This window comes from Typopeltis vanoorti, chromosome 11 (assembly GCF_054136105.1).
Source record: "Typopeltis vanoorti isolate ZY-2024b chromosome 11, IOZ_Tvanoo_1.0, whole genome shotgun sequence".
In the NCBI taxonomy this organism is placed as follows: Eukaryota; Metazoa; Arthropoda; class Arachnida; order Uropygi; family Thelyphonidae; genus Typopeltis; species Typopeltis vanoorti.
Genome location: NC_143559.1, coordinates 97,074,596 through 97,100,245, shown reverse-complemented (window position 1 = coordinate 97,100,245; position 25,650 = coordinate 97,074,596). Strand labels below are relative to the sequence as shown.

General features: G+C 37.2%; 1 protein-coding gene across 1 annotated transcript in view; it reads left to right on the top strand.

Moving 5' to 3' along the window:
* Positions 1-25,650, top strand: part of LOC150101863 (transducin-like enhancer protein 4) — a 150,184-nt gene that overhangs the window by 85,938 nt on the left and 38,596 nt on the right. The window contains exons 5-8 of the mRNA XM_090400956.1: positions 14,861-14,923; positions 16,418-16,492; positions 20,196-20,439; positions 23,932-23,954. Coding sequence (XP_090257082.1) covers positions 14,861-14,923; positions 16,418-16,492; positions 20,196-20,439; positions 23,932-23,954 — 405 coding nt within the window. The remainder of the gene's footprint in view (positions 1-14,860; positions 14,924-16,417; positions 16,493-20,195; positions 20,440-23,931; positions 23,955-25,650) is intronic.

Below are 25,650 nucleotides of genomic sequence, written 5' to 3'. Positions count from 1 at the left end.
ATGGAGCACCCTGTCAAAGGCTTTGTTTGCAGTCTCCCGTTCCCTTCAGTAGTAACAGGGTGTGGAGAGCAGGGTGAAGTATCGGAAGAGGGGAGGGCTATTGAGCATGCGTAGAGTAATTATTTCGGAACAGAGATCAGCTGGACGTATGTTTAGATAGGGATTAACGTCCGGAACACAACGGGCTTATATGGCAAGGCTTGCCGCGAGCGCTGAGAAAGATATAGTATGAACAAGAGACCCTCATCACTTCCCCCTTGTTTCCGCTCGGGGGAGATACATTGTAGCGGTATAAAATAGACGCCGACAGTTCGTTAACACCGGTGACGCATTTCTTCCGTGTTTGTGTACGAGAAATTAATTTTGGGTTACACGTATGTTCTAATTAGCAACGGAATCACAGGAGGAAACGCGTTCTGTCCATTGTCGAAATACCACGTTTACGAAGCATGTAGATAGGTGATCGGAGCAGTTGCTCTTTCGGAATAAACGCCACTTGCAGGGGACGAACGACCTGTCTCTAGGAGATGTTCGTGTGTGGCTTTACGATCAGTTCTGGAAAAATGCTGATTGTTGAATTTGACCGCCTTCTGGCAGCACCGCACGCTATCCCCACGGGGTGGTTCCGCCACCTGTTGTTAACTGCATGAAACCAATTTCGATGCTCAGCATTCTCTTTCCCCAAGCTGATAAGCATTCGCAGTGTGAACTGCCTTGCGTGCACGATAAAATTTTGTTTCGTTAGTTCAGTGAATTGTTAAATGTCTGTTTGACTTGGATTGAATAAACCAGCAAAGTAAATGAACTAACACCGAAGAAATAATCCACGAGTCGTTTTGTAGTTAATCACGCTGGTTTAGTTTAGTTAAAAAGTAGAAAAACCTGCCTCTTTCTTTACGGGATTCAAATCGAACTCCTAACCAGAAGGAACATTTATAGGAGGATATCACATCGGTAAACCTATGGAATTCGATCTTTCACAGCAGATAGAAAGAAGAGACAAATTTTGATCCTTCAGCACTTTGATGACAACTTGAAGACAATGAAGTTATTATGCACAGCTCGGTGTCAAAAGTATATGAAGATAAATTGGACATCTTTTCAATTCTGACTATTCTTAGCATCCACCATCTTTTAATCATGCTGATGGACCAGAAATCAATATAAATCTTACTAAAAGCAAGAAGGACTTTGTATTCCAAATATCAAGAAATATCGTCAATAATATGAATAGTATGAAGGCTGGGAAAATATCAGGTTATTGTCACAAATGCCGATAAACTTTATTGGTTTAACTATGAGTATCAACGATTGTTCGACCTTCAGTAAGGTTTTATTTCTTACTCTACTGGTATACAGATGGCGCTCTAATCGACTGAGCTCTAGATATATTCGAGGAATCCTAGCAAGTAAAGAAGGCAAGCGTACGTTTCCCATTAATATTCGCAACAACAGAGAAGTGCGAGTCGCTCCATTCCGTGCTCAATTTCGTGAAATCGAAACACCGTGCAGTTCTTACGGACCACCACCTCCCAGAGCTTAACCGTATACCACCCTGACAACGTATCAACCGACTTCAAGCAGTTCACGTCCTGGATGAAGACCCACAAAGCGACCAACCGCAGCTAGCGGATATTAAGTCTAACAGGAATGTTTTTAACTGGAGTGTTGGCTCTGTAAAATGCACGGTGGACAGCGCTGCGTGCGGGCACTTGCAAACATTTTGCAGACAGTACTGGAAAATCATGCACGCCTCATCGTTCTGGATTCTCTTAGAAATATATTCGTAGCAGAGTTGTCATTCGACGTGCTGTGTGTATACTCCAGACGAATATATGGCCATTCATAGTGGAACGGAATAAATCGAGGGGTAGCACTAAGGAAAGGAACAAATATAAGAAAAAAAATATATATATATCTGATTTTTATTTTTTTCCTCCTCAGAGAATATAATTTATTTAACATTGGCTTTTACATGGATTAATAGGCCATCTTCCGCGAGCATTCCTCATTTTTCGACTGTCTCCATCATTCTCTTTATACACTTTTGCCATCGCTGAGTGAGACACAAGCTCTTTATAAACACTTTAGGTACCTAGCTCCCCCCCTTTTTCCCCCATGAACCAAGATGACGTTCTTGGGGCGCATCTTTTAGAGGACAAAACAGATGATAGTAGTCAGAGGGTACCAGATCCGCGCTATATTTCCTATCCAGCATATAGCTGGATAGGAAAGATGAGTCCAGTCAAATGTTGCAGTTGTATTCCTTGCGTGCAAACAGGTGTGAGATCGGACGTTGTCTTGGAGAAGGAAGACTTCGTTCATGTTTCAGACTTAAATCTAAACAGTATCGTCTCCATATACATTTTTCAGACGGCTATGAATTTCCATCGAGCTGTTATCTGCAGTAAGGAATTCATTCACATCACTTCGTCTTATAGGTGCATCTATCTATAGTTGCCATTGTGAACTGATGTTCTGCACTCATGTGACCGATAGCAGCGCCACTCGCTGGGATGGAACTAGATATTGCTACAATCCACTCAGACGAATTTATAGTGGCACACAAAAAAAGTTTACGAACTTACAGCCCTGTGGTTTTTTCTTCCAATATTATCAGATGTTAAAAATCTACGGGTGTTCCTTCCACCTCCCCCCCCCCACACACACACACACATACTAGGAGATTTTTTAATACTTCAAAATTAGTAAAGGTTATATAACAGAGTTCACGTACAGTTTTAAATTTTCAGTTTCTAAGGAAATGAAGTTTCTCCTAAACATAACAGGTATAATAGAAAATCCGTAAATATAAACTGCTTATTTCTATAGGATGAACGGCAGTGCATCTAATGTATGTTATTTCCTTTCCGGAAATAGAGGCTTACTTCTACAGTTTAGAGTGGTACGACGCTATCGATCATGACTCATATGTGTTTCTATCATCCAACATATATATATATATATTGGATGGTAGAAAACAAATGAAGGATGAGGCCAGAGGATAATAGCTTTTGTTCATCCCCACACAGTCATTTCAGAGGAATACTATATAAATTCTGTTATACGTATTCTGTTCTTGTTTTTCCTTCAAATGGTTTTACATCACTGGACGTGTTTGATCAACTTTACTTGAAGGGTAAAGTGAAAATTTTATATGAATCAATCATATTTATATGCTCGTTTTCACAAGTTTGCCATTGATTCAGTATATGTGATTTGCCTTGATGTATAACAGTTCACAGTTTCAGATTTAACATGCTAAAATAATACTGTTCGAAATTTAAAGACAAACCGCGAATTTTGGAAAAAAATTCAGTGGCTCGCACACAAAATGAAACTTTATTTATTGCGTTATTTATGATGCATTATTTATTATATTGATTGAAACTCTTTCTTGTAATCGGCTTTAAATGGTATCTAAAGTAAGATATTCTGTTGAAAGGGAAAAAAAAAAAGCACCTTTCAGTAAATTGTCAACCTTCTACGTTCAATAGCAAGCTTGTTTTATGAAGTGGTTATTTTAATAATGGACACGAGTACCGACTGAATGATGGCAGTCACGCCGCGGAGACCACTGCCCTGAAACATTGATTATTTTCTCGGCTGTATGTGAAAGGATAAAGAGAAACGGGCGTAGCCTCTGATTAGAATCAATGTCATAAGTCAACTAATCTCATTACTCAACTCTTCAAGAGTTGGGTGTTTTGCTGTCTGCTACACTTAAGACCAGAAATTAGTAAAATGCAGCGTGAAAAGATAGAGATAAAAGATCTAGCATCGCGAAGTTTTAGTTCGGGTTCATCCTCGTTTTAATTTTCATCGTCTTCGAGTTGGCATAACTCGATCAGTATCGACGATGCCTTTTGGTTGCTCCGATCTAGGTTCGAATCCCGTCTAGACGAATCTAAGCTTGTTCCTACTGATGCATTTATTATTATTTTTTCAATCATCCACGAAAGATTGAGAAGCTACTGCAGCATATTAGTGCTATGGACATGCTAAAGTATTGGATAAGTCAGGAATCCAGCTCTGACGAACAAACTTTTTTTTTTTTTTTTAAATAGCTACGCCAGATCAGGCCTCTAAAGACAATTGGCGATGATATACTTGACACTTAAAAAAATCACCTCTTAAAGACTTTTGCGCTGACATCTTTGCTAAATTTGGATTGGAACTCCACTGTGGTATCGATGTTTTTGAATTCCTTAGTCAAGTAGCATTGCTACTCCCACCAACCACTAGGTTGAGGGAAAACACGTCACCAAATCTACAAGAATCTCTCTTTCAAGTACAAAACTTTGATTGAAATTCGTTTAGTGATGTCAGGATTATCCTGGAATTTTTTTTTTTTCCCTTTACATGTAGTATTTGCAAAAAACGGACTAACTTTTGAATTGCACGGCGTTTTCAGAGACAGTATAATAAATGCAGCTAATCATGACCTTAGTTGCCATTTTGTCTGCTTTTAATTACAATTCTATTACTGCTTTATTGACTGTTTTTTTTAATTGTGAACCATCAGCATCAGGTGTAGCAAACTCATAACTAATCAATCTAGATACACAACTTTCTGGTATCACAGGGTACATCATGTATTTTTCAGTGTATTCGATCACAAAATTTATTTTCCACCATTGATAACAAACCTTGTACTTTTCAACTGATATTTCTATTAATAATCATCCGATGAGAATTTGCATCAGTACCGAAATCATTACTTGGTCAGGTGGTGGATGGAATAATTTCTCTGTCTTCAAATAAATGTACTCCTTTAAAAGGATTGAAATCACGAGTGCATTTTCTCCTCTTTTCACTTTTATTTCCAGTTGTTTGGCGAATATTAATTAGGTAATATTTAGACACCACTTGCACTTGAGTTGTCGGGTGCTGATGTTCTTCATTTAGAAATTAACGTTGCATTGTTGTGAAAGGAATCGGATTTTCCACGCGTAAACTGACTTTGCAGAAACCATTGTTTCATAAATAACACAGTCTAATGTCTGTAATATGCTAAAGCGAATTATGAAAGCACTTTGGGTTAAATGAACATTATCATTTCCCCTCTCCTTTTTCGTCATAAGTTATTTTTCTTTTAATATCATTTCATTGCAAAATTCCTAAAGTGTTTTTAGTGCATTGAAGTAGGAATAGATGATGTGTTCATGTGGAATCGTCGACGTATGTTTTAAATAAAATGTTTCGTGTAGTGACTGAAATACGGCATTTCTCATCATGCGGTATGCTAACGCTTTACCGCTGATCAGAGCCATATTGCCTTTTGGCTTTAGATGTTTAATCAGCCCGGTAATGCAAGGCAGGAACAATGACTTCTTATAGAATATTTGTAAGGCTACAATTTATGTTATTATTAGAAACGGGGATGTATTAAATGAAAGGAGGGCTGTTTGCTCTCTCTCTCTCTCTCTCACGCACGCACAGAGACGTCTAATTTGAATGATTCCACTGTGATGTGCAGACATTACTGCAGCAAAGAGGAGGCACTCGTGGCCCTTTTCTAATAAGCAGCCTGTAGGGTATATGGTGTGCAAGAACAAGGATGTGTGCACGGAGGTACCGAGTTGCCGAAAAGAAATCGATCGCCAGATGAGAGAGACCGTAAATTGAACATGAATTTTCATTACCTGGGGCTTAACAGTGGTTGTAATACTTCGCTGGCCTTGAGCGACGAACTTGTGGTGACTGATGCGCGCAACCGGCTCGCCTTTGGTAAATATTGATTTTTTGGCGCTCATACCGAGGAAGCCCGTGGCACGCGTGCTTGTCTGACACACACGAATGCACTCACGCACGTTCTAGAAAGCGAAAGCAAGTAGAGCCTGACCTCCATTGTCGATTGAGTCCGTCATTCGACTCACCTTTTTTTTCTTTTTTTTTCCCCTGGCAACATTGTAATTGCCACACAATCGATAGGAAAACATGTTTGTATACTATTGACTGTTTTCACGTAATCAACGTTTGCTGGCAGGACGAACAATTGTTTCTTGTTATCGGTACGGTGGTCATTCCTTCCCTCCCCGACCCGCCCCTTTTACGCGGGCAACGCAAATATTTAGAATAATGGAGATGGGAGTATTATCACTGCGGCACAGCCAGCCGTCATCCCTTTTGCTACTGAGTAATGGTGTAATCAATAATAATTAGGTGTGGAAGCGGTGTAAATGACAGCCGCCTGGGACAATTTGACACTGCTGCCGCTGGTGACGTGTGACCCACCAAACATGTGTCGCGTCTTGATTACATCACTTACTTGGCCACGCTACCTGCAAGCCAGCAAAGTCTGAAACCGATCAGGCTTCGTGACTAGGAACATAATTGAATGCTGTAAAATCACACTGTAGCGTGTATCGGGTCACTAAACATTCTCTGCATCTTGGCGAAATAATATATTCTATCGTACAAATGATCTCGTGTCCTCCCTTCTCAGGTATTTAAATAGCCCCAGGCATTATCGGAGAGATGGAAGGCTTATTGCGATTCCCTATTTGAACCTTATCGATGCTCTCCCCTTCCCCCCGGTACTCTTTCTCTCTCCCTACCCGTTTCTATCCCTGCAGTCCGATTTATTTATTTGTGATTAACTTTGAGGGACGTTAAGAGTGATTGATCGCGCCTATCTCTTCCTTACGTAGCTCATTTTATACGGCTGACGCACTTGGATTGAGGCTATCATAGCGACTAATTCTCCGTACAGACAAAGATTAGTTTTAGTCTGCACCTTTCATCCGAAACGAAGAAAGAAGAAGAAGAAAAAAAAAAAAAACTGGTTCAGCTGTAAAACATTTATTTACTAAATAAATAAGAAAGAGTTTTTGTACGCGATTGCTGGAAACGTCTTGTGTGGAGTAAAAAAAAAAAAAAAAAAAAAAATGCTGTTTAGGAAAGACCGTAGCTTGTGAGGGGGGGGGATGAATTAACGAAAATATTCATGGTCGCGCTTTGCTGCATGTTTGAAAGTGCGAAAGAAAATACCCATTCAACCGTTTAATGACTAAGGCAGTGGCATTCGAAGAAGGCTTTAGATTCTGCTCTGAAGAAGGACGTACCTGTGCTCGCTCAATGGCGTCAACATTTTTTTTTTTTTTTTTGCAGGCTTTCGATACTCTGTGGTTTAATGTCAAGACCCTGCTGGGAAATAAGAAAAAAAAAACTTAAAATTATGATTTTTATTATTTTAAATATCGATTTAAATAACGCTTAAAACTCTAGTCGCAACGCAAAAGTTTCGGGATGCTGCTAACGTAATGATGTTGGTAATTATTATTTTCGACAATTTTCGTCATTGCATTGAATTTTTGTTACTAAGTGGATAGCGTGTTGGTGGATAATACGTATTATAAAAAGTTAATTTAAAAGAAGTTCGATTCTCAGCGCAAAGTACTTGCTTGGTATTCTCAGTTATAAAAGGTATCGAATCAGGAACTAGAAAAGCTTATACTTTTGGAGTGAGGGACCTTAATTCTGTGAAAGAGACTTGAATTAACAAAGAATTTAATATGGAAAGCTTATGTGAACAGTGTAACAGCGATGTTATCTTGGAGGATCTTTTCTCTCTCTCTTTTTTTTTTTCTATTCTGCGCCCGTTTCAACCATTGCAAACCATTTAATGAGAAGCAGTAATAATGATGAACAAGGAAGGAAACGATTTATTCTAATTTATTATTCCAATGATGATCCCTTCCCCACCTGGTCCTTATCAGTTTTTCCGCTATTTGAATAAATGATAATTTAAATTATGGACAACGATTTCATATTTGTATTTCCGGATATAAAATCTTTTAGCAACATGATCCCATCCCGATGCCCTGCTAAATAATGATTTTGCATATTAGATTACATTTCGATAATTTGGTGGGTTCTTTTTAAAATGCGACTTCACAAACTCATCTTCCTTTTAAACGCATTTTTCTACTCACTAGGAAAAAATCACATTACAATTGGAGGTTCCCAATGCTTAAGTGCTAATTATAGAATAAACAGGGTTGGTTTATTCTATAATTACCTTGATGATGAAAATTCGAAGCACCTCAGTGAGGCACTTGAAGGAACTACGAGACATGTCATTCGATTGGAAAAGTCTTGGTTCGATTCCCGTCAGGATGCCAGGGATCTTTACATGTTTTTTATTTTTATTTTTATTTTTTTATTTTATTTATTTATTATTATATTATTTAAGTGAAGGTAGGTTATCTGGACTCTTTCATACGCTGGTAGCAGGGTTCTACTGGTAGCTCGAGTTTCACTTCCGCGAAACAGATAAATCGACTTAGAATATATTTAATTAACAGACTAATATCTGTAATATAAGTAAACTAGTTTATTATATAAGTAATATATATGTTACCGCTAAAGCTCGAAAGCCGTTAATGTGCACATTACCTAGCTAATCTGCAGATTAACTGATTTGCTCCGTTAACGTGCAGAATCGAGAGTTTTCCGTATCGTTAAAGTTCAAAAGTGTGCTTTTCGCAAAAAACAATTGCTATGTAATTCAAAGTGTCACCAATCTTTAGATTGCACTAATAAGTAAACATAATTTTATCATATGTTTTGCAAATTCATTTCCTTAATTGTAATATTTTAAACCGTTCGATTCTTTGTATTATAGTTTTTTAATTGATTGATGATTGATTCTATCAACTAATTTGTTGATTGTTTCATTGTATTAACTTGATTCTTTAGATATCGAAAAATAAATAAATAGCATTATGTTAATTTAAGCGTACAGAAACGTTGCTGTTGTTCCAGCTAAGATCTTATTTTCACTTTAACGAGTGCCTAGTAGGTAATGTGCAGATTATTTGAGAAATGAAACAATTTTCGGCACGTTAACGGATCACCCTAGTTAATCTGCACAATACCTAGATAATCTGTAGAATAACTGATTTCTGCACTTTAGCGGTAACATATATATACAGGGTGGTTCAAAATTCCACGTACAAACCTTGAGGGGAGATAGAGAACATCAAAATCAACCATATTCACATAGGAAAGCATGACCGGAAACGCCACCCGAAAGTGATAGGTGGCGCTGTTCGCCAGTGCTCCAGGTGAGCAATTTGGGCTTCCTCATTCAAGCTTTCGACGAAGAACATGCGTCGTTTTACGAATGATGAGATGGCAGACATGCACCTCGTTTACCATATTATGTATCCAACTATTATTGAACTGTTCAGTTATTACGCCTAATAAAGTTTTTTATACTACTTACTGCCTTGTGTTATTTCTGTATCTTTGTGTTCCTGTTAGTACCTTCCGGTGGCGTTTCCGGTCATACTTTCCTATGTGAATATGATTGATTTTGATGTTCTCTATCTCCCCCTCAAAGTTTGTCCGTGGAATTTTGAACCACCCTGTATATAAGTAAACTAGGTGTTAAGATAAAGATACTTCACGCGCAAACATTGGTTATGTTTGGATAAAGGATTAAAACAAAATAATTTTTCAGGTATAATATATTTTGAAACCAAACGTAAAACTTTCTCGGATCTGGGGTGTTTAATAATTTAGTAATACACCATTTTACTACTTGATTATAAAAATTATATTTCTCTGTTGATTTAACCATGTTGACGTTTTAGTACTTTTCGACTTTGGACTTCCTTGGAGCATTGAGGGGCTTCTCGGTGGCAGGTTTTTGCCTGTCACTGAGATTCCAGGATGAGCTTGGAATCTTTTCCGATCACTCAGTGAGGTTTAGTTTAATCCTTTAGGTCACTTAGTTTTTGGAGATAAACTCCGCACTTTAATAGGAGGTTGAAACTGGTGTGTGGAGTGACCCTTTCAATAAAGTTTTTGCCTTGTGGGATACTAAGCAACTGATTCAAGATCAACAGCCTCTTGAAACTTCTTCACTATTCGTGAAGAAGTTTCAAGCTCAAACTTGTTCTTGAGTAAAAGGGTTAAAACAAGAATATAATTTCTTGGCAAGTATAATAGAAATATTCTGTAGTGATGCATTGTAGATTATGAGTCATGTACTCTAGTAGAGTGGCTTCCCGCAATGTCCTATGACTATGTATGGAGATATCATGTAAGTAATAATAATGAAATTTTTTCACTTGATAGTATATGATTTTTCTCGGGGGGGGGGGGGTGTTAGGAGAGGATCTTCTTCCCTCGGTCCCTTAGGAGACGGGTAAAGTCCCCTAATAAGGGGTTTACGACGAATTAATCCTCTGCTGCATCCCCTAAGGGCAAGTGTTTTGTCCCTAACGGATGAAAACCCCAAGTTCTCGGGGGAGGGGAGACTAGCTAACTCACCTTTCGTCGAAAGAGACCAGATAAAGGTTCCTCACGTCACGGACGGGAATCAAACCCGGGTCTTTCCGACCAAAGGCCTTCGTCTGTACCTACTGAACTACGGAGGCGAAGATCATATTGTTGAATAAATAAAAGGATCTATGAGTGTTCCAGTATTAAAAATACTTTTTTGATCATTATCTCTGAATGTTTTACGTATTCTTAAAACACACGAACATTTAGTTTGATGTGCGAAATTGTTTTCCCAAAAAACACGAGACCTCAATTTTCGTTTTCAGGTAAACAGGAAAAAAAAAATTGCTAAAGAAAGAATGCCGATAAAGTCGATTGATTTCAAAATTATAATCAAAAATAATCTGACGAGAAACTCTTTTTCTTTTACTAAATCGGTAGATGCATGTTCTTTCTTGGAAATCGAGTGAGCAAAACAATCCCTAAGTAATTATAGTCTACGACGGTAGGGCTTCCCTTCGTGCCGAGATCTACTTTTAGACCGCTTCACTACTGTCATAAGTGACCCCCGCCGTGAGCCATATCGCATTCGTCTTCGCTACTGAAAGGATATAAAAGTGTAAAGGTGGTAAGATAAGAGGTAGTGTTAAGCGCACACAGGCAGAAAATTGCATCCCAAGAATAAGAAAGAAGCTGTTGTCATTCTTACGCTATTTCAATCGGGCTTTGCGAAACGAGATTTCCCTCTGCCCCCCCCCCTCTCCCATTGAAATTGATTCACGAATAACAGATAAAGAAATTGAATATCTCATCGCGAAACCCAATTGAAACTTGCCATTCTTTACGTTAAATTGAAAATTGTCGAAAATATAAGACATTCATTTCGTTCGCTACAGTGGCCCGAAATGAGAAGCACTTAATGAGTTATTCTTTGTATTAGCAGGGGACTTGGTTTGCTCGGCCATTTGCTTTTGTACAACCACAGCTAAATTATTCAGAATAATGGTAATTGAAATCGTCTTGGACAAGAAGATAAAGGCGTCGTAAAGAGATCTGAGATTCGTCTTAAAGAATGGAATTTATTAATTACGTCGGAATCTGTTTAGATCGGGAACAATTTTGATGTATGAATTAGTATCGCTACGATGCACATTAGTTTAAAAATTTGGGGGGAAAGAAATAGATGAACATTTACTTCAGATAACTGAATAAACGCGTATTCGGTTGATTCGGATATTTAAATATTAAGCCGAATAAAAACTGCGCTTATGAATTTGAAACATTTGTTTGGCCATTCAACGGTTATATTACTAAAATTAATGTGTTTTGTGTTTATGCATTATTTTACCGCTTAAATTCATAGACACTAATCTGAATTATACACAAACAATACTGCAGCACAGTGGCGAAAATGACATTCTCTAGAGACGACAAACATCATTTGATGACATAATTTAGGCCATAAAGAGGGATTGAAATGTATTTTAATAACTGCTATTCTTTGTTAGTCCATCGTTGAAGTGTAGGATTCAAGCATATTTTTTCCCTTCCGGCCAAACACACACACACACACGCAGTTGGCAGATATTTCTCTCCTTAACAAATAGAGTAGCTCTGTTTGAACACACTGCAATCATTGATTTATCATTTAACAATATGGTATGGCGAATATTGTTATACGTAACCGACGATTTTGAAAATTGCTGTTTTAAAGATAGAAAATTTTCTTTTCAAAAATGTAAAAGTGTGATACTTTGTAGAAAAGGAAAGAACGGACTTAGCAAGTCCCAAAACGTTTGACCGTATTTAAGAATGATCTTTTAGAGCAGTGGTTAATCTCCGGTCCACGACAAACTTTTCTTCGCTCAACTATTGTTTAAAAAAAGTTAGCGGATGTCCCCAGGCTTTTGGGGATGGCACGAGACTTTTCTTGACTAAAAAATGAGAATCTTGAAAAAACATTAAAAGTTTCTTTTGATGGATTTTACCAAGTCGACCCAAAGAAGGAGAACTCGGTGTGAACAAGGCAATAGGATACAAGAACGTCTAAAGCAGAAGTTCTTACGTGTATTTCAAATAAGAAAAATCAACCTTGCTGTGGGTTTATTTCAGAGATAATAAAAATCGAAAAAAATTTTTTAATATTCTTTACTCATTCACTGAAGCAGTTGATATATTCATTGTAACGGGAGGGTAAAAGAAAAAAAAAAAGAAGAGGTTTCTTGTTTATTTTTAGCTTCTTGGAACATAAAGCGGTAAAGAAATCTTCCGACCAATAAAGATGTAACAGTATTTTGGCAGGGCCATCAATTCTCTATGGAAACCACGTGTGGACAGTGGGCGTACTGTACAACGGCAAAGTTTACGAAGTGTGTAGACGGAAGCTCAGTAGACCAGAAACGGAGTGAAAGGCAAATAAAACAATGTATGGAGCGGTCCGAGAACATAATAAACAGTGACTCGTGCTGAAGAGAAAGTCTAGGAACAAGATTTCCCAGAGATGATTGAGCACCTGACTAGAAGATCTAGTATTCATGAGTAGTTATGAAAACATTTGCCAGAAATAATTTGACAAAAAAGAGAGAGGAAAAAAAAAAAAAAACTTGCATGGACCATCCAAACAAGAGATTGAGAAGAGCCAGTGGAGAGGCCTGCATATGCGATATTCTGTATAGCTTTTGTTTTTTGTTACCAGCTGTTTCCTTTTGATTTTTATTAATGATAACCATGGTTTTATTCATATAGATGCTTGAACTAATTATTTTAAATTGTATTTAGGCATTTGTTTGGGACGTAATACCAGACCTACGTGTGTGTAAAGGCCATTCTTTTTTGTTTTGATCTCATTTAGAAAACAGGCGCATAGCTCTGCAATTTATCGATAGAGGGCGTACTGGGTTCGAAGTTGTACTACAACTTTCTCTGTTTCTGAACGTCACGTTTGTCCAGCAAATACAAGAATAACAAGGTGCTTCCCAGGACTGCTAGAGACACTACCTTTTGAAGATTTCAAGAATAGTCAGTTCTGTTGTTCATATTCGTGTAAAACAGAGAGTTACAGACTGGATGATGATGTTTCCTTGCCTCTATGTACAACAGCCTAGACAGAATACGAGAGTCACTGCACTGATGGAGAGGGAGGGGGGGGGGGGGTTGGAAGAGTGCCTTGTTTTCTTGCCCTGCGTGTCGCTGCTGTTAACCCACAGAAGGGACTCCCGGGCCATGTCACGGCGCAATGGCCAAGGCTAACGAGACCGCATGTTGCAGATCTCCCCGCATGCACGCTTGCTCGGTCAAGCGTCGTTCTCTTTGTCGGGGAACGTTGAGCGCGCCAGCGTCCGGTGGTTATTCACGCTGTATTCACAAGGCTGTTGCGCTTGCTGGGCACAGGCAGCGCGTGAAAAGTGCTTGATGGTGTGGTTTTCCGTCGTCCCTTCTGCCTGGCTTTCTTTCTCTCTCTCTCGTTATAGTGCGAAAGAAGTAGTGTGTATCTTGGAAGCACACTACGATCGTTGGTTGTTGGACTATCCCCATATCAGTTAGGGTTGGCAGGAGCAATGACACTTTTTTTTTTCCAGCTTAATTCTCTTAAAAAGTGCTTTAGCTGTAGCGATAACAAAAAAGAGTTCTCAATTGTTAAATGGTGCCAAACAATAACGGTAAACTATCCAGGAGAAGGAATATTTTATATTCTGAATTCGAGAGGATCCATGTCTGCTAATTGTCATATGGATATCCACTCCCGGATATCCATATGTATTTTATTGTTCATGACCATCAAACTCGTTTTCATGCACCTGACTGAAGGTCACGGCTGTGTACAGTGCGATTTTGCAGCCATATTTATAACACCTTTTTTTTTTTTTTGTTAATACCTGTCCGTTTCATTCTTTGTATATTCTATATTCACGTCATTCTCAAAGTCTTTCATATTCATCTTGTTTCATTCTTGTAAACCAAGTATAGTTTATAAATATACAAATACAAAACGGTGCAATATCAGATAATAAAAAAAGAACAAGTTGTCAATTTGATGAATCACAATTAAACGTCAAGTACATATAACTTTACGAGAGAATCACTACAGCAATAGTATGTGGAAACAACACGCATATATATCTAAAAGGTCTTCTTATCCATCGACATTTGTATTTTTTTTTATAAGCATATATATTGGGAAGTGTAAATTTACTAAAATGATAAGTTTCAGTCATTTTTAGTATTATTAATTCCGGAGTTTTTAATTGTTTCGCGTGCATAAGCAGACTTGCCAGCTATTATCCCAAACGGGCGACTTCATCGCAACAAAACTTTCTCAGTGATTTTTAATTATAGCGTATTGTGAGTGTTGATGTGCACGAACAGACCCATCGATGGGAACTTTACTGGTGAGAATATTTTCCATGAGATGCATTGTAATACAGAGAGAGAGAGAAAGAGAGGGATGGTAGTAGAATGTTTCAAGCAACCATAATGGTAGGTGTCACAATAGTATTTTCTGCACGCTCAGTAATAATAAATTACATTGTATGATTACATATTTCACGCTCCATGTCCCATGACAAGTATAGAATTAAGTTGACATGCTCGACTGATGATGATAAACTTTCTTTTCCTCTTGCAGACGGAAATTGCCAAGCGACTCAATGCTATCATAGCCCAGATCTTGCCTTTTTTGTCTCAAGAGGTAAGTGTAAAATGGAAATATGTTCTAACCATTTTGCATTATAATATTGATATAATAAAGCGATCCACACGATGATTGCTATTTATAAACACGGTACAAATAACGTATACTGTTCGAGTGTTTTGAAAGTCAACGGATGGTTGGATATCCATAATGCTTGTCGTGCTTTCTGAATGCTAAATAGGAATTGGTCGCAGGAAACAAATTACCCAGAAGACCCACTTGTTTGGCGCTTATACTGCCTTTTGTGAGAAACTGGCTTACGATAAGTGGTGATAAAAGAATTATAGTTGAAGTCGGATATGCTTTTTTTTTTTATTGAGATCAGTTTTATTGATGAGATTAAAACAAAAGTGTGCTAACTGTGGTTTCAGTTGTGTTGTCTTTGTATGAATGTGATTTTGTTTTCTGTATTCTTCCATTCGGAGACTTTTTTATTTTTAAGTATGCTTCTTCTGTTGAACGTGCTGTTTGGTAGCATCTTCCATTTATGCCCTTAGCGTTCGTTCTGAGCGTGACATTCCGATTTGAGCACGTGACCGTGCTATGGGATATACCAACTGGAGCAGTTACCAAGCAGATATTCAAGAATTAGAAACTGAACTGGGCTCACATTTAGCATGAGCGAGATAGATTGAAATATCAAGTTACGTTTTAAAATGATCAAGAACAAATTTAAAAACAACTTGTGTTCTGTAGCGTACGCTACACTGATATCAGAAGGAGGTAACACCTTGGAAAATTATTTAGACTGCAGTATTATGTTGACGAGTTAAGTTTTGGACTATTAAATTTCATTTCTTTTTATCGAGAACTATTCGGATGTCTTTGACGAGGTTATGTTATTTAAAGGAACTCTGTCCAGTGTTATTTTTATAAGAAACCGCACTGGTGTGTCAAAAGTTAGAGGACCATTTTTAGCTTATGTATTTTGGAATGTATGATTAGCTTACCTTTGCCTTTATTTATTTTGTTGATTTATTTATTTTCAGTGCAGGTTTAAACTTCTTTCTCCCATGATCATCAGCCACCATTTTATGTTTTTATTATAAGTTTCATTTGTGCATTGTTATGTGGCTTCCTGACGAATGACAAACATGAAATTGCGTGCGATGCAAATTTCATGTTTGTTCTGACTTTCCCATGGAAAATGACCGTGATTTTATAACCTTTGACAGAACTTTATTAGGGGATTTTTATACAGCAAAAGTTTTTTTCCTGCAAAATAGAAAAACCAGCCAAAGAATACGCGCGCACACACACACACACTGCAGATCAGGTAAAATGTCAAACTGTGTACTTAACTTCAGGATTCAAGTTGAACATTAAAAAAAAAAAAAAATTAGGTAACTAATGATGATATTCAAAGAGACACATTTGTAAGAGCTAATATATATATAAAAAAATAGAAATTTTGAAATTTTGTGTTAAAAATAATTGACTGTTGTGAACGTTATACCCAAATACATATTTGTCAACTTTGTCTCTTTCCAGCACCAACAACAGGTGGCAGCAGCAGTAGAGCGAGCGAAACAAGTCACCATGACAGAACTGAATGCTATTATCGGGGTAAGTGTATTGTATTTGTCTTTTGTTGGGATTTGCTGTCATTTTTTCTTTTTTGAAAATCGTGCATAGCTCACTACGGTTACCATCAGTAGTAAATAAGTGTTGTTTTTGTGTGTGTGTGGAGTAGAGGGAAGTTGTAATCATAGATTAGGTACTCAGACATGCCTAAAAGTTTGACAAATAAATCTTTACTTGATCCTTATGTTGTATGCTCAGACTCTGAATGAAGTTTTCTTTTTGTGTGTGTGACATTTAATCCATGTCGAGATTTGTATCGTTCTCGGGTAAGTCTAAATTTAGAAGAAAATTGCATAAAAGGTTCTAATTAGTGCTTCGTTAAATATGAGATCTCCCCCCGCGCGCCTCCTTAGCAGTTTCGGCGGTAAAAGTGGCCTCATGCCCGCAGCAAACAATGTCGATTAGAGACTTGCGCATTGTTGTGGCAGATGAAAGAAGCCGTTGTGGAGTTAAGTGGTAAAACACGGTAACTTACACTTATTTATAGAAGGACGCAATATATACAAGGACGTTAGTTACACTTCTCTCCGTCTGTGAATGACGTGCCCGTAGCGTTTGTTATTGCTTGCCCGAGACGAGTGTCACGGAACACCAACTCAACACCACAATTCACTCGGAGTTAACGCCGACTACTTGGATGCCTTGGTAACATACCGGCAACGGAAGTCCCAGGCTTTGGGTTACAGGGTGTGCTGCCGCCGACATTGTACAACCTCTCGAAGTATTTTTGGAAGGCAGCACTAAATATTGGCATGGGTAAGGCCGTTTATACAGCAGCTAAAAATATTGCCGCGCTCTTAACTTACTTGACCTCAGATCCTCTCTACTTTGACATTGCTCACGTGCCATTAGCCTATGTCATCCGCGTTCTGACACTTCTGCCATCTGGCGGCAGATATATTAAAATTATTGGACATACGTTAGGAAAGTGGACGAAGTTTGTGACGCGGGTGTTCAAAAATTGTTGTGAAAATCGATGTAGTTTTGTATTTCCGCGTTTGATTGTTGTGAAACGGAAATTATTATTTTTAGCATATTAATATAGAATTATTTTTATGACGTCATATAGCCATTCTTTTTTTCGTTTAGTGCGAGCCGTAACATCGGTAAGCATCAAGCCGCGATAAAAAGAAAAAAAAATAGTACATTTGCAGCCAACGGATTTTCTAAATGGGGGGGGGCGTTATTCAATGCGAGATTATTAAAGGGAGAAATGATATCGCTAAAAGTAAATCACTTCGTATTTGGAATAGAGCCAAACACTTTTTCCCCCGTTCCTGTGCCGTATTCGCCGACACTTTATGGATTTGTAATACTTTAAGACGATAAAGACATTCGCCAATCTTGTTGTAACCTTCGTCCACTAGCGAGTCATTGCCAATGCACGCACGCAAAGCCTTCCAGACATCTTTTTCAATGACTTAACTAATTCCCAGATGCTTATCTCCGAATATAATCCTCTCCACCCAACGAAGGGATGAAAAATAAAATAATAATAATAAAAAAAAAAAATAGTCACAGAAAAGAGCGAGAGAGAGAGAGCAGACGTCATAATCATACCCGAGGCCACAAGGAACCAACTTCATGATGAGGAAATTGATGGCTCGGAACGCCGTGTCCCAGGGTACATGTTTAGATGGGCGTAATTAATCATTACAGGAGCAACTGGGTGTCGGCTTCCTGCTGGAAATAAATGGTGGCCAGTCTTTCAAAGAGGATTGTCTGTCAGCACGCGAGATAGCGAAGAGGAAGGAAAGCATGATGTTTATCTGAGAAAGAAGGCGAATAGTATACACAACAGTTATTTCTGGCTATCTCGGTAACTCCGCCTTGCGAAAGATGTTACGAGTGAGAGTCATTTAAATGATACACATGAAGTAATAAATCCTTAACGCGGGCTTTAAGAAAAAAAAAAAAAATAATGCCAATGTGTTCTTAATTTGCTAATGAAAGATAGGAGCCCAGTAGGATGCTTTGTGCGAAGAAAAAAAAAAAAAGAAGAGAAAATATAATCACAAATACTTAGTTGATAATGCGGTTTTGGACAGCTGCTTATAGAGGAGGCTTCTTCTTTTTTTTTTTTTTTTTTGACGAAACTTTGTTTTATACTTAAACTGCTTGTAATGGACATAATTACACGGGATCCTTACATCTCGTAGTATTAAATGAATTGAGTAATTAGCATTAAACGACGCAATAATAAAAACAAGGACGATAATTAGCAGAAGCCTCAACATTTGTACATATCGCCAAGTGTGATGTCACGTATTATGAAATGAGGCGAGTTTTTAATTAATAAATTGGAAGGAAAAGGATAAGTTGAAAGTTATTTGGAATAATAAAATACGCGGAGTTTCACTAGCTTTAGATAATTGTCTTTTTTGAGGTTTAAAAATGGAAGAAAAATATAATGGTCGAAATTTTCAATTAAGGTTAGTTATTTCTTCTTCCTCTTCACCCATTTTCATACGTTGATGAGTTGTTTTGATACCGGCTCTAACTAAAACGGTAAATGCAAATTCAGGTTATAGTTAATTAGACTTTTTAGCATGAAATATGGGCAATCCGCACACAAAGTTCTCTGTTTGGGCGTTAGGTGGGCAGTGGTTTTAATTGACTTTCATTAATAATACATTTATTATCTTATATTAATTATTTCTACCGCTATCACTGTCATTCATCATAATTTATGACCGAGCTATTATCGAGTTATTTATCATCACGCGCTAATTATAGTTCCCTAATAATACTCGTAAAAACTGACTTTTTTTTTTTTTTTCATCTTTTTGGATACTCAAGTGTATACGCTTGGATGGCGAATAATACAAAAGTGCATTGTTTATGTTGCTATGCTGTTTATGTTTGTATTGTGTTTTGCATTGTAATGTAGCATTTTTTTAAAATTTTTTTCTCGAAAAAACTATAAAATCTATTTCTTACGTAGGCAACTAAACGTTTGTGTCAGCAAATGAAGCATTATAAATAATTTACGGAATGCATTCAGCCTTCTGCATGAGTTACCTCGATATTGAGTAGCCTTCGTAGCTTAGTCAATATCGACGATGCTGTTTGGTTGGACAAACCTGGGTTTGAATCCTGTCTATGAAGGGAAGAACCATTATCAAGAATTTTCAGTTGAACGGGAGTTAGCCAGACTTATACAGGCTGGATTTCCTCCCGAAAACTAGTTTTCTTTTCTTTTTTTTTATTCCCTGAAACAGACAAACCACCCTTAAGAACGCATTAACAGACATAATACACTAGCCTCATAGCCTGAGTTGTTTCGGCCTTAAATTCAAAAAATCTCGATATTGTACCGCTTGGAAGGCAGGATCCCGAGGGATGGGGGTCGTTTTTTAAAGACAAAAAATTAATTTTAAAAAATCCTTAACCCACTACGCTATTAATGTTCTATAAGTTTAAATCTTTCGTGGGTAGGGGTCACATTAAAAACTTTTTAAAAAGAAAAAAAGCAGCTCCTTTACAAACAGAACTTTATTAACAAAAAAAAGTTTTATTTCAGGTGGGATTCTCGTCTTGTTAAAGATTGAGAACTGCTGCCCTAATGTTAAAATTAATGAAGTTCCACTGGATTTTTCTTTACCTAACATCCATTGAAACTTCATTCAATTGTTAGAAGAAGCAAAGAAATTGATTCGATTTGTGTATCTTATTTTTCTTGCAGCAACAGATGCATGCCCAACAGATTCCACCGCATGCCCATGCACCACCTATTCCCATGATGCCACATGCAGCTGCTATGGCAGGCCTGCAGCCTCCGACGATGCCTCCGACTAGTGCTGCAGGGTTATTAGCTCTCTCAAGTTCCTTGGCTGGTGGCGCACCCTCTGCTCATTTATCAACAGCATCATCGGCAAGTTCTGTAGCTGCGTTGAAAGAGCACCGGGATGAGAAAAGGTCCAGCAGCGGTGAGATAACTCCCTTTTAGTATTTTACTCGGCTTTAAAAGCTTTTCATGAATACGATTGCGCAGATTTCAAAGATATAAAATAGCAGCGCGAGTCTTAGTTGCCGTGCCGAAAGATGAAAATGTTTAAAAAATGGAATTTGAAAGGTGTGCGTTTAAATAAATTGTTTTTATCGCAACTGCTTTAGATTCGCCAACCCTCGATTCACGTTCAAACTGTTTTTGATTGTAGCATTGAGGCTGAATTTCTTTTATAGACGCTCACCCGTCTTTCAAAGAATTTTTTTTGCTTCTCCGTCAAAGGGAATGGCATCCAGATTTCTTTCTTTTTCCTTTTTTTTTTATTTTCTCTCTTTTTTTGCGTGTTTGTTAGTTTTCTGTTCCACATTTGTAACTTTTTCTCCTTACTTTTCCACTAAAGTATCAGCATTTTAAATTGCTATTTCTACTGATTCTTTTGATGATTGAAGAATAGGACGTTAGCATCTTCTTTTAAAAAAAAAAAACTGTATTGTTATCAGTTCTGTTTTTCTGTTATTAAAATCGACGGCAGTGTCCAAACAAAAAATAAATAAATAAAATATAACTCTCTCTTTCTTTTAGACAATAAAAAACATATCTAATTTGAGATAATTGAATTATAAGTAAGAATTCGTTGCATTTTTTTACATAACACGTGCTAATTAATGGTACCACTTAGCGTTAACAATTAATCCAATTTGGATGCTGTTCGTTGTGGTGTCTCAGAAAATCGTGAAGGAGTACGTGAAAATACACGAAATAACCGGGGAAAAACTTATCTAAAACAGTTGACAGATCTTTGTAAAAATACGTGTTCGTTTTTTAATTGAAATGCTAAAACTATAAATATTAATTTTTGGTTTGTTCATTTTAAACCATCACATCCGCATTTTTCTTAAAATCATTTTTTTGTGTGTGTTGTGAGGGAGAAAAGGGAGAGGAAGAACTCCAAACTTCAGCCTACGTCCATGATAAATGCATCCGCTTAAGGGTTCTCCATACGTAATTGATTAGGAGAGCTAGTGCACGGTGCTTGGCATTATTTAGTAAATGCAGAATCCTCGTATAATGTGTTAAGGCGATTTTGAGCATCTGTGAGTTTACTATAATCGTCTTCGGCAATACTGCTTTGAGTGTGCGATCTACTGTAAATATTGATTTCTTTCGCGTACTTATTCTTTTATGCATCGTCCAATGCCATCGAAATTTCGCAGAGATCACGATTATCATATTCTGTGTTCATGGTAGCCGATAAAGAAATTTACAATTTAAATTGGCCCTCTTATACAAACCCTTTATATTCACTTTATTGAGATATGAATTTCGAGTTAAGGTTCTTTTTTTTTTTTTTTTTTTTCTCCCGAAAGGGATAAACGTACATCAAAATGGAGATTGCACGCAAATTGTGCATGAAATATTAATGAAACATTAGGCTCTGAAAATATGTAATTGATAATATTTATTGCCTTAAAGAATTTTTAGCTAGCAGAAATCTTGCGTTTTTTTTTTTTTTATTATTATTATTATATACTGTAGTTACCGTATTGGATGCTCTACATAATGTGGAACAGGAGAGTAGGTTTATAAGAGCGGAAGTTGATGGAAATAGTAGTATAGAATCAAGTAATATTGACACTCATTGAAGCTTTTCATATGCATCCTTTCATGTTATTTTGCATGGTCGTTGAAGATTTTTTTGAAATTGCAGGTGTATTCTCTGAGAAGTGCTAAAGTCACCTTCCACAAGAAAGACGTATACGAACTATAAATTTATTGATGCTTAGTAATTTTATGGAGAATATAAATGAAAAACCAAATGGTTGTTACATGTTCTTTCTTCGTTTCTGCTTAATAAGTTATTTGTTCCAGATTTTTTTTTCGCTTTAGTGATTTCTCATTTATTTAGGCTTCGATTTTTTATGGAATAATTTTGCCTTGTTGACTGATTTAATGGCTTTTCTTTTTGTGATACTTCAATAGAACTTTTTTTAGTCATTCAATACTTTAATTGGGAAGAAACTGGAGATCATTCGATAAGGTATTTGAAAATTAATGGTAACCATTCTTGTTGAACATTTAATGAAAAAAAAAACTTTCAAATGTGAATAGAACAATTTAGGGGATAAAAATGGCTAAATAGACTCATCTATTCTGCTAACTATTTTAATCACAAAGTAAATTTATGTGATGAGATTTCTTTACAGTCTTATATGTACATTATTGATACTTGTTAATAGGGCCTGGGGTCGTTCACAAACTACGGTACTCTTTCATCCGTTCCGTATACGCCTGCTCACCGAGTCTAATTTCTTTCTACTTCGGTGAATATGCTCATCTCTTTATTTTATTTTTAATAATGGAAGTTTGGCTGATAAATGTCCTCATTTCCAAACTAAATTGCGGCAGTAGGTGTTCTTTTTTGTTACAATACCAAGGCAACTCGTAACGTAAAAAAAAGTCAGCCAAACAGTGAAACTTATATTAGTAAAGCAAACATTATTACATTGTTTAGTTTGGAAATATGACTGCATAATAAAAAGAAATAAAAAAATATATATTTGGCAGCCAGACTTCCGTTATTTTTTAACCGAATAAGTTGTAAACATGTTTACATTATTTTAATTGCTTGAATGTTTAAAAGAAAATACTTCATGAGATAGTAAAAAATAGGTTTGGATTACAATCGGACATACAATCCCCCTTTTTAGATCTTGACGGAAACGTAAATTGTGAACGACCCTGTAGCTTGTAACTAATTAATTGTTTTGCATCATAGATGACAGTTATTAAAACGTTATTGATTTATAAACTTTCGTTTTTTTATCATTATTAATTCATAGTTTATAAAAAAAAATCTGGCAGTGTTTTCTTGGGGAATCTCAGAGCTTCGCGTCGCACTTTTAATCGCATTTCGGAAATCAAAATTGCTCCGAACACAAGACGTATTCTTTCTCTCTCTCTCTCTCTCTCTCGGAATTCAATATTAAGTTTATCGATTTCCTTCCCCTCCCCCCCCCCGTCTCGTTATTTTTGGCAGATATTTTTATTGCCAAGTGCTTTTGTTGGTCATAGATGGTACAATAATGTTTAAATATTAATGGACGCAACATCCAAAGAACCGTTTGAAATGTTAGTCATGTCATTATTACTAAGAATTTTCTTTTGCTTGATAGCAAAGTTCTACTCTTTCTTTCTGTCTCTCCTTCTTCTTTTTCGAGCTTTCCCCTCCCTTTGTTCCTGACACTGATATCTGTAAGTAACTGGCAGCAAACGGATGAGTACGTCTGAAAGCGGTTGCGCGCGGATAAAACAGCCCTGTCTCTGAGAGCTCCCGAGATTGCACTGGCTAGAAAGAACATCCACAGAAGATAACCACTAACTTTCTCCCGTATCATCTCTTTCTTCCGGCATTGTTTTCTCTGTCGGGGTTCCATCGTGGTTGCCATGGAAATCCATCGATTCTCCATCGCAGCTCATAGCGCGGAAGACAGACACGTAAGTACCCTCTTACGCTTTTCATCCTTTTCCGAGTGCTGGCACTCGCCTGCTATAGATCATCTACTGTAAGTGGATTATTTTTGTCTTTCCCATCGTTTTCTCTCTTTCTCTCTATCTTAACCTTTTCCTTCTTTTTTTTTTTTTTTTTTTTTTCTCCTCCTTGATTTTTTATTTTGTCATCGCAAGCAAAGAAACAGCGGGACTCAATATGTCTTTGTGTTGGGCGAAGAAAGGACGGCAGGCAACAAAACCCTGGAAGCGAGCCAGAAGATTATTGGAGATAGTGCAAAGAAGCGGGCACCATTTTCAGCTTGTATAAGCAGAAAACGCGTTTTAACGCCGGTCGCTTGTGGGAGAGGATACAGCTGAGCTGAGCAGAGAGATGAAAAGGAAGGAGAGAGAGCACATTCTATCGATTTTAGGGGGAGGGGGGTTGGGGGTGAACGGAGCGATGGGGGGGGGTGAAAGCATTATTAAGCTGAGGTAACGTCATCAGCTCCTGTGCTTCGGTTCTGGTGATGGGCAAGACGCTCCGTGCACGTATTGGGAACAGAGCGACTGTTTGAAATGTCATTAGAACCTGTCTTAAATCAGCCGCCGACACGGACACATACTCCCACAAGAGTCGTGGAATAAATAAACCACGTCACGTCGCCGTGATTGCAGAGAAGCCGAAAGCTTAATTGTAATTAGTGCCAAAGCTGAGCATCGGTGGTGAAGTGGTATGTACTTTATCGGTTAAATTACTCATCTAAATATCCGTGTTGGTGAAGGAGCAGTAATAACAAGTGCCTGTCTCTGTTCAGCAAAGTCACTTCGCTTTATACAGAAGTCATATTTGCTTAACAACTCCGAATTTTAATATCTGGCACCGAAGAGGAAGTCATCCCACTGGTCCTGATCGAAAGAGTCAAGCTATTTTTAACGGCGATTAATAGATCCCACAGACATTTTTTTTCTCCTTTTTTTTTTTTTAGTTGTCATATGTTTGATGACTAGATAATCAGACATTGCTATTATTTACGTGTGAGAACCGGACCAGTGGTTTTAATAGCTTAGTTAAGTTGAAAAAAAAAAGTAATAAATAAATAATAAAGATCTTGTTGATAATGGTCAAATTTCCTACAGGATTAGCAGTTAGGCGATTCCGGAAACAAGAAAAACACACACTTTGACTGTGATACTTTTTTCTTTTCCAGGTTTTTATGTCATGAAATGGTTGCTTTATTAAATATATCATTCACAGTCACTTTTTTTTTTTCATTAATGCGTGTGCACAGCCATTTTTTCCCTACGCTGTGGTTTATCTCATCCAGCTATTTTTTATTATTATTTTTTTTTTTAAATTTTTTTTTTTTAACCTTGCCTAAACTGTGCTGAAAGTAAAGTCTTTGTCATCTACTCATTTTCAATTTTCTCATTCTTTACTTGCCTTTACCGGTCCTTTCTTTAACGTTCTTGTATTTGTCAACTGTCTGTTCTTTAAGAATTTGTCACGTCTATTTTGTTGGAATATTTGATTTTTCTATTAATTGTCAAAACGCCAAATATTCATTCTTGAATATTAACGGTGTTTTAATGTTCATTATCCACTGTACATTGTAGAAATTTCATTGGTTTTCTAATGAAGGCAGAAATTTCATTTTATAAAGTTCACAACATCTTAGATGCTCTTTTTTTTGTTTCTATAACT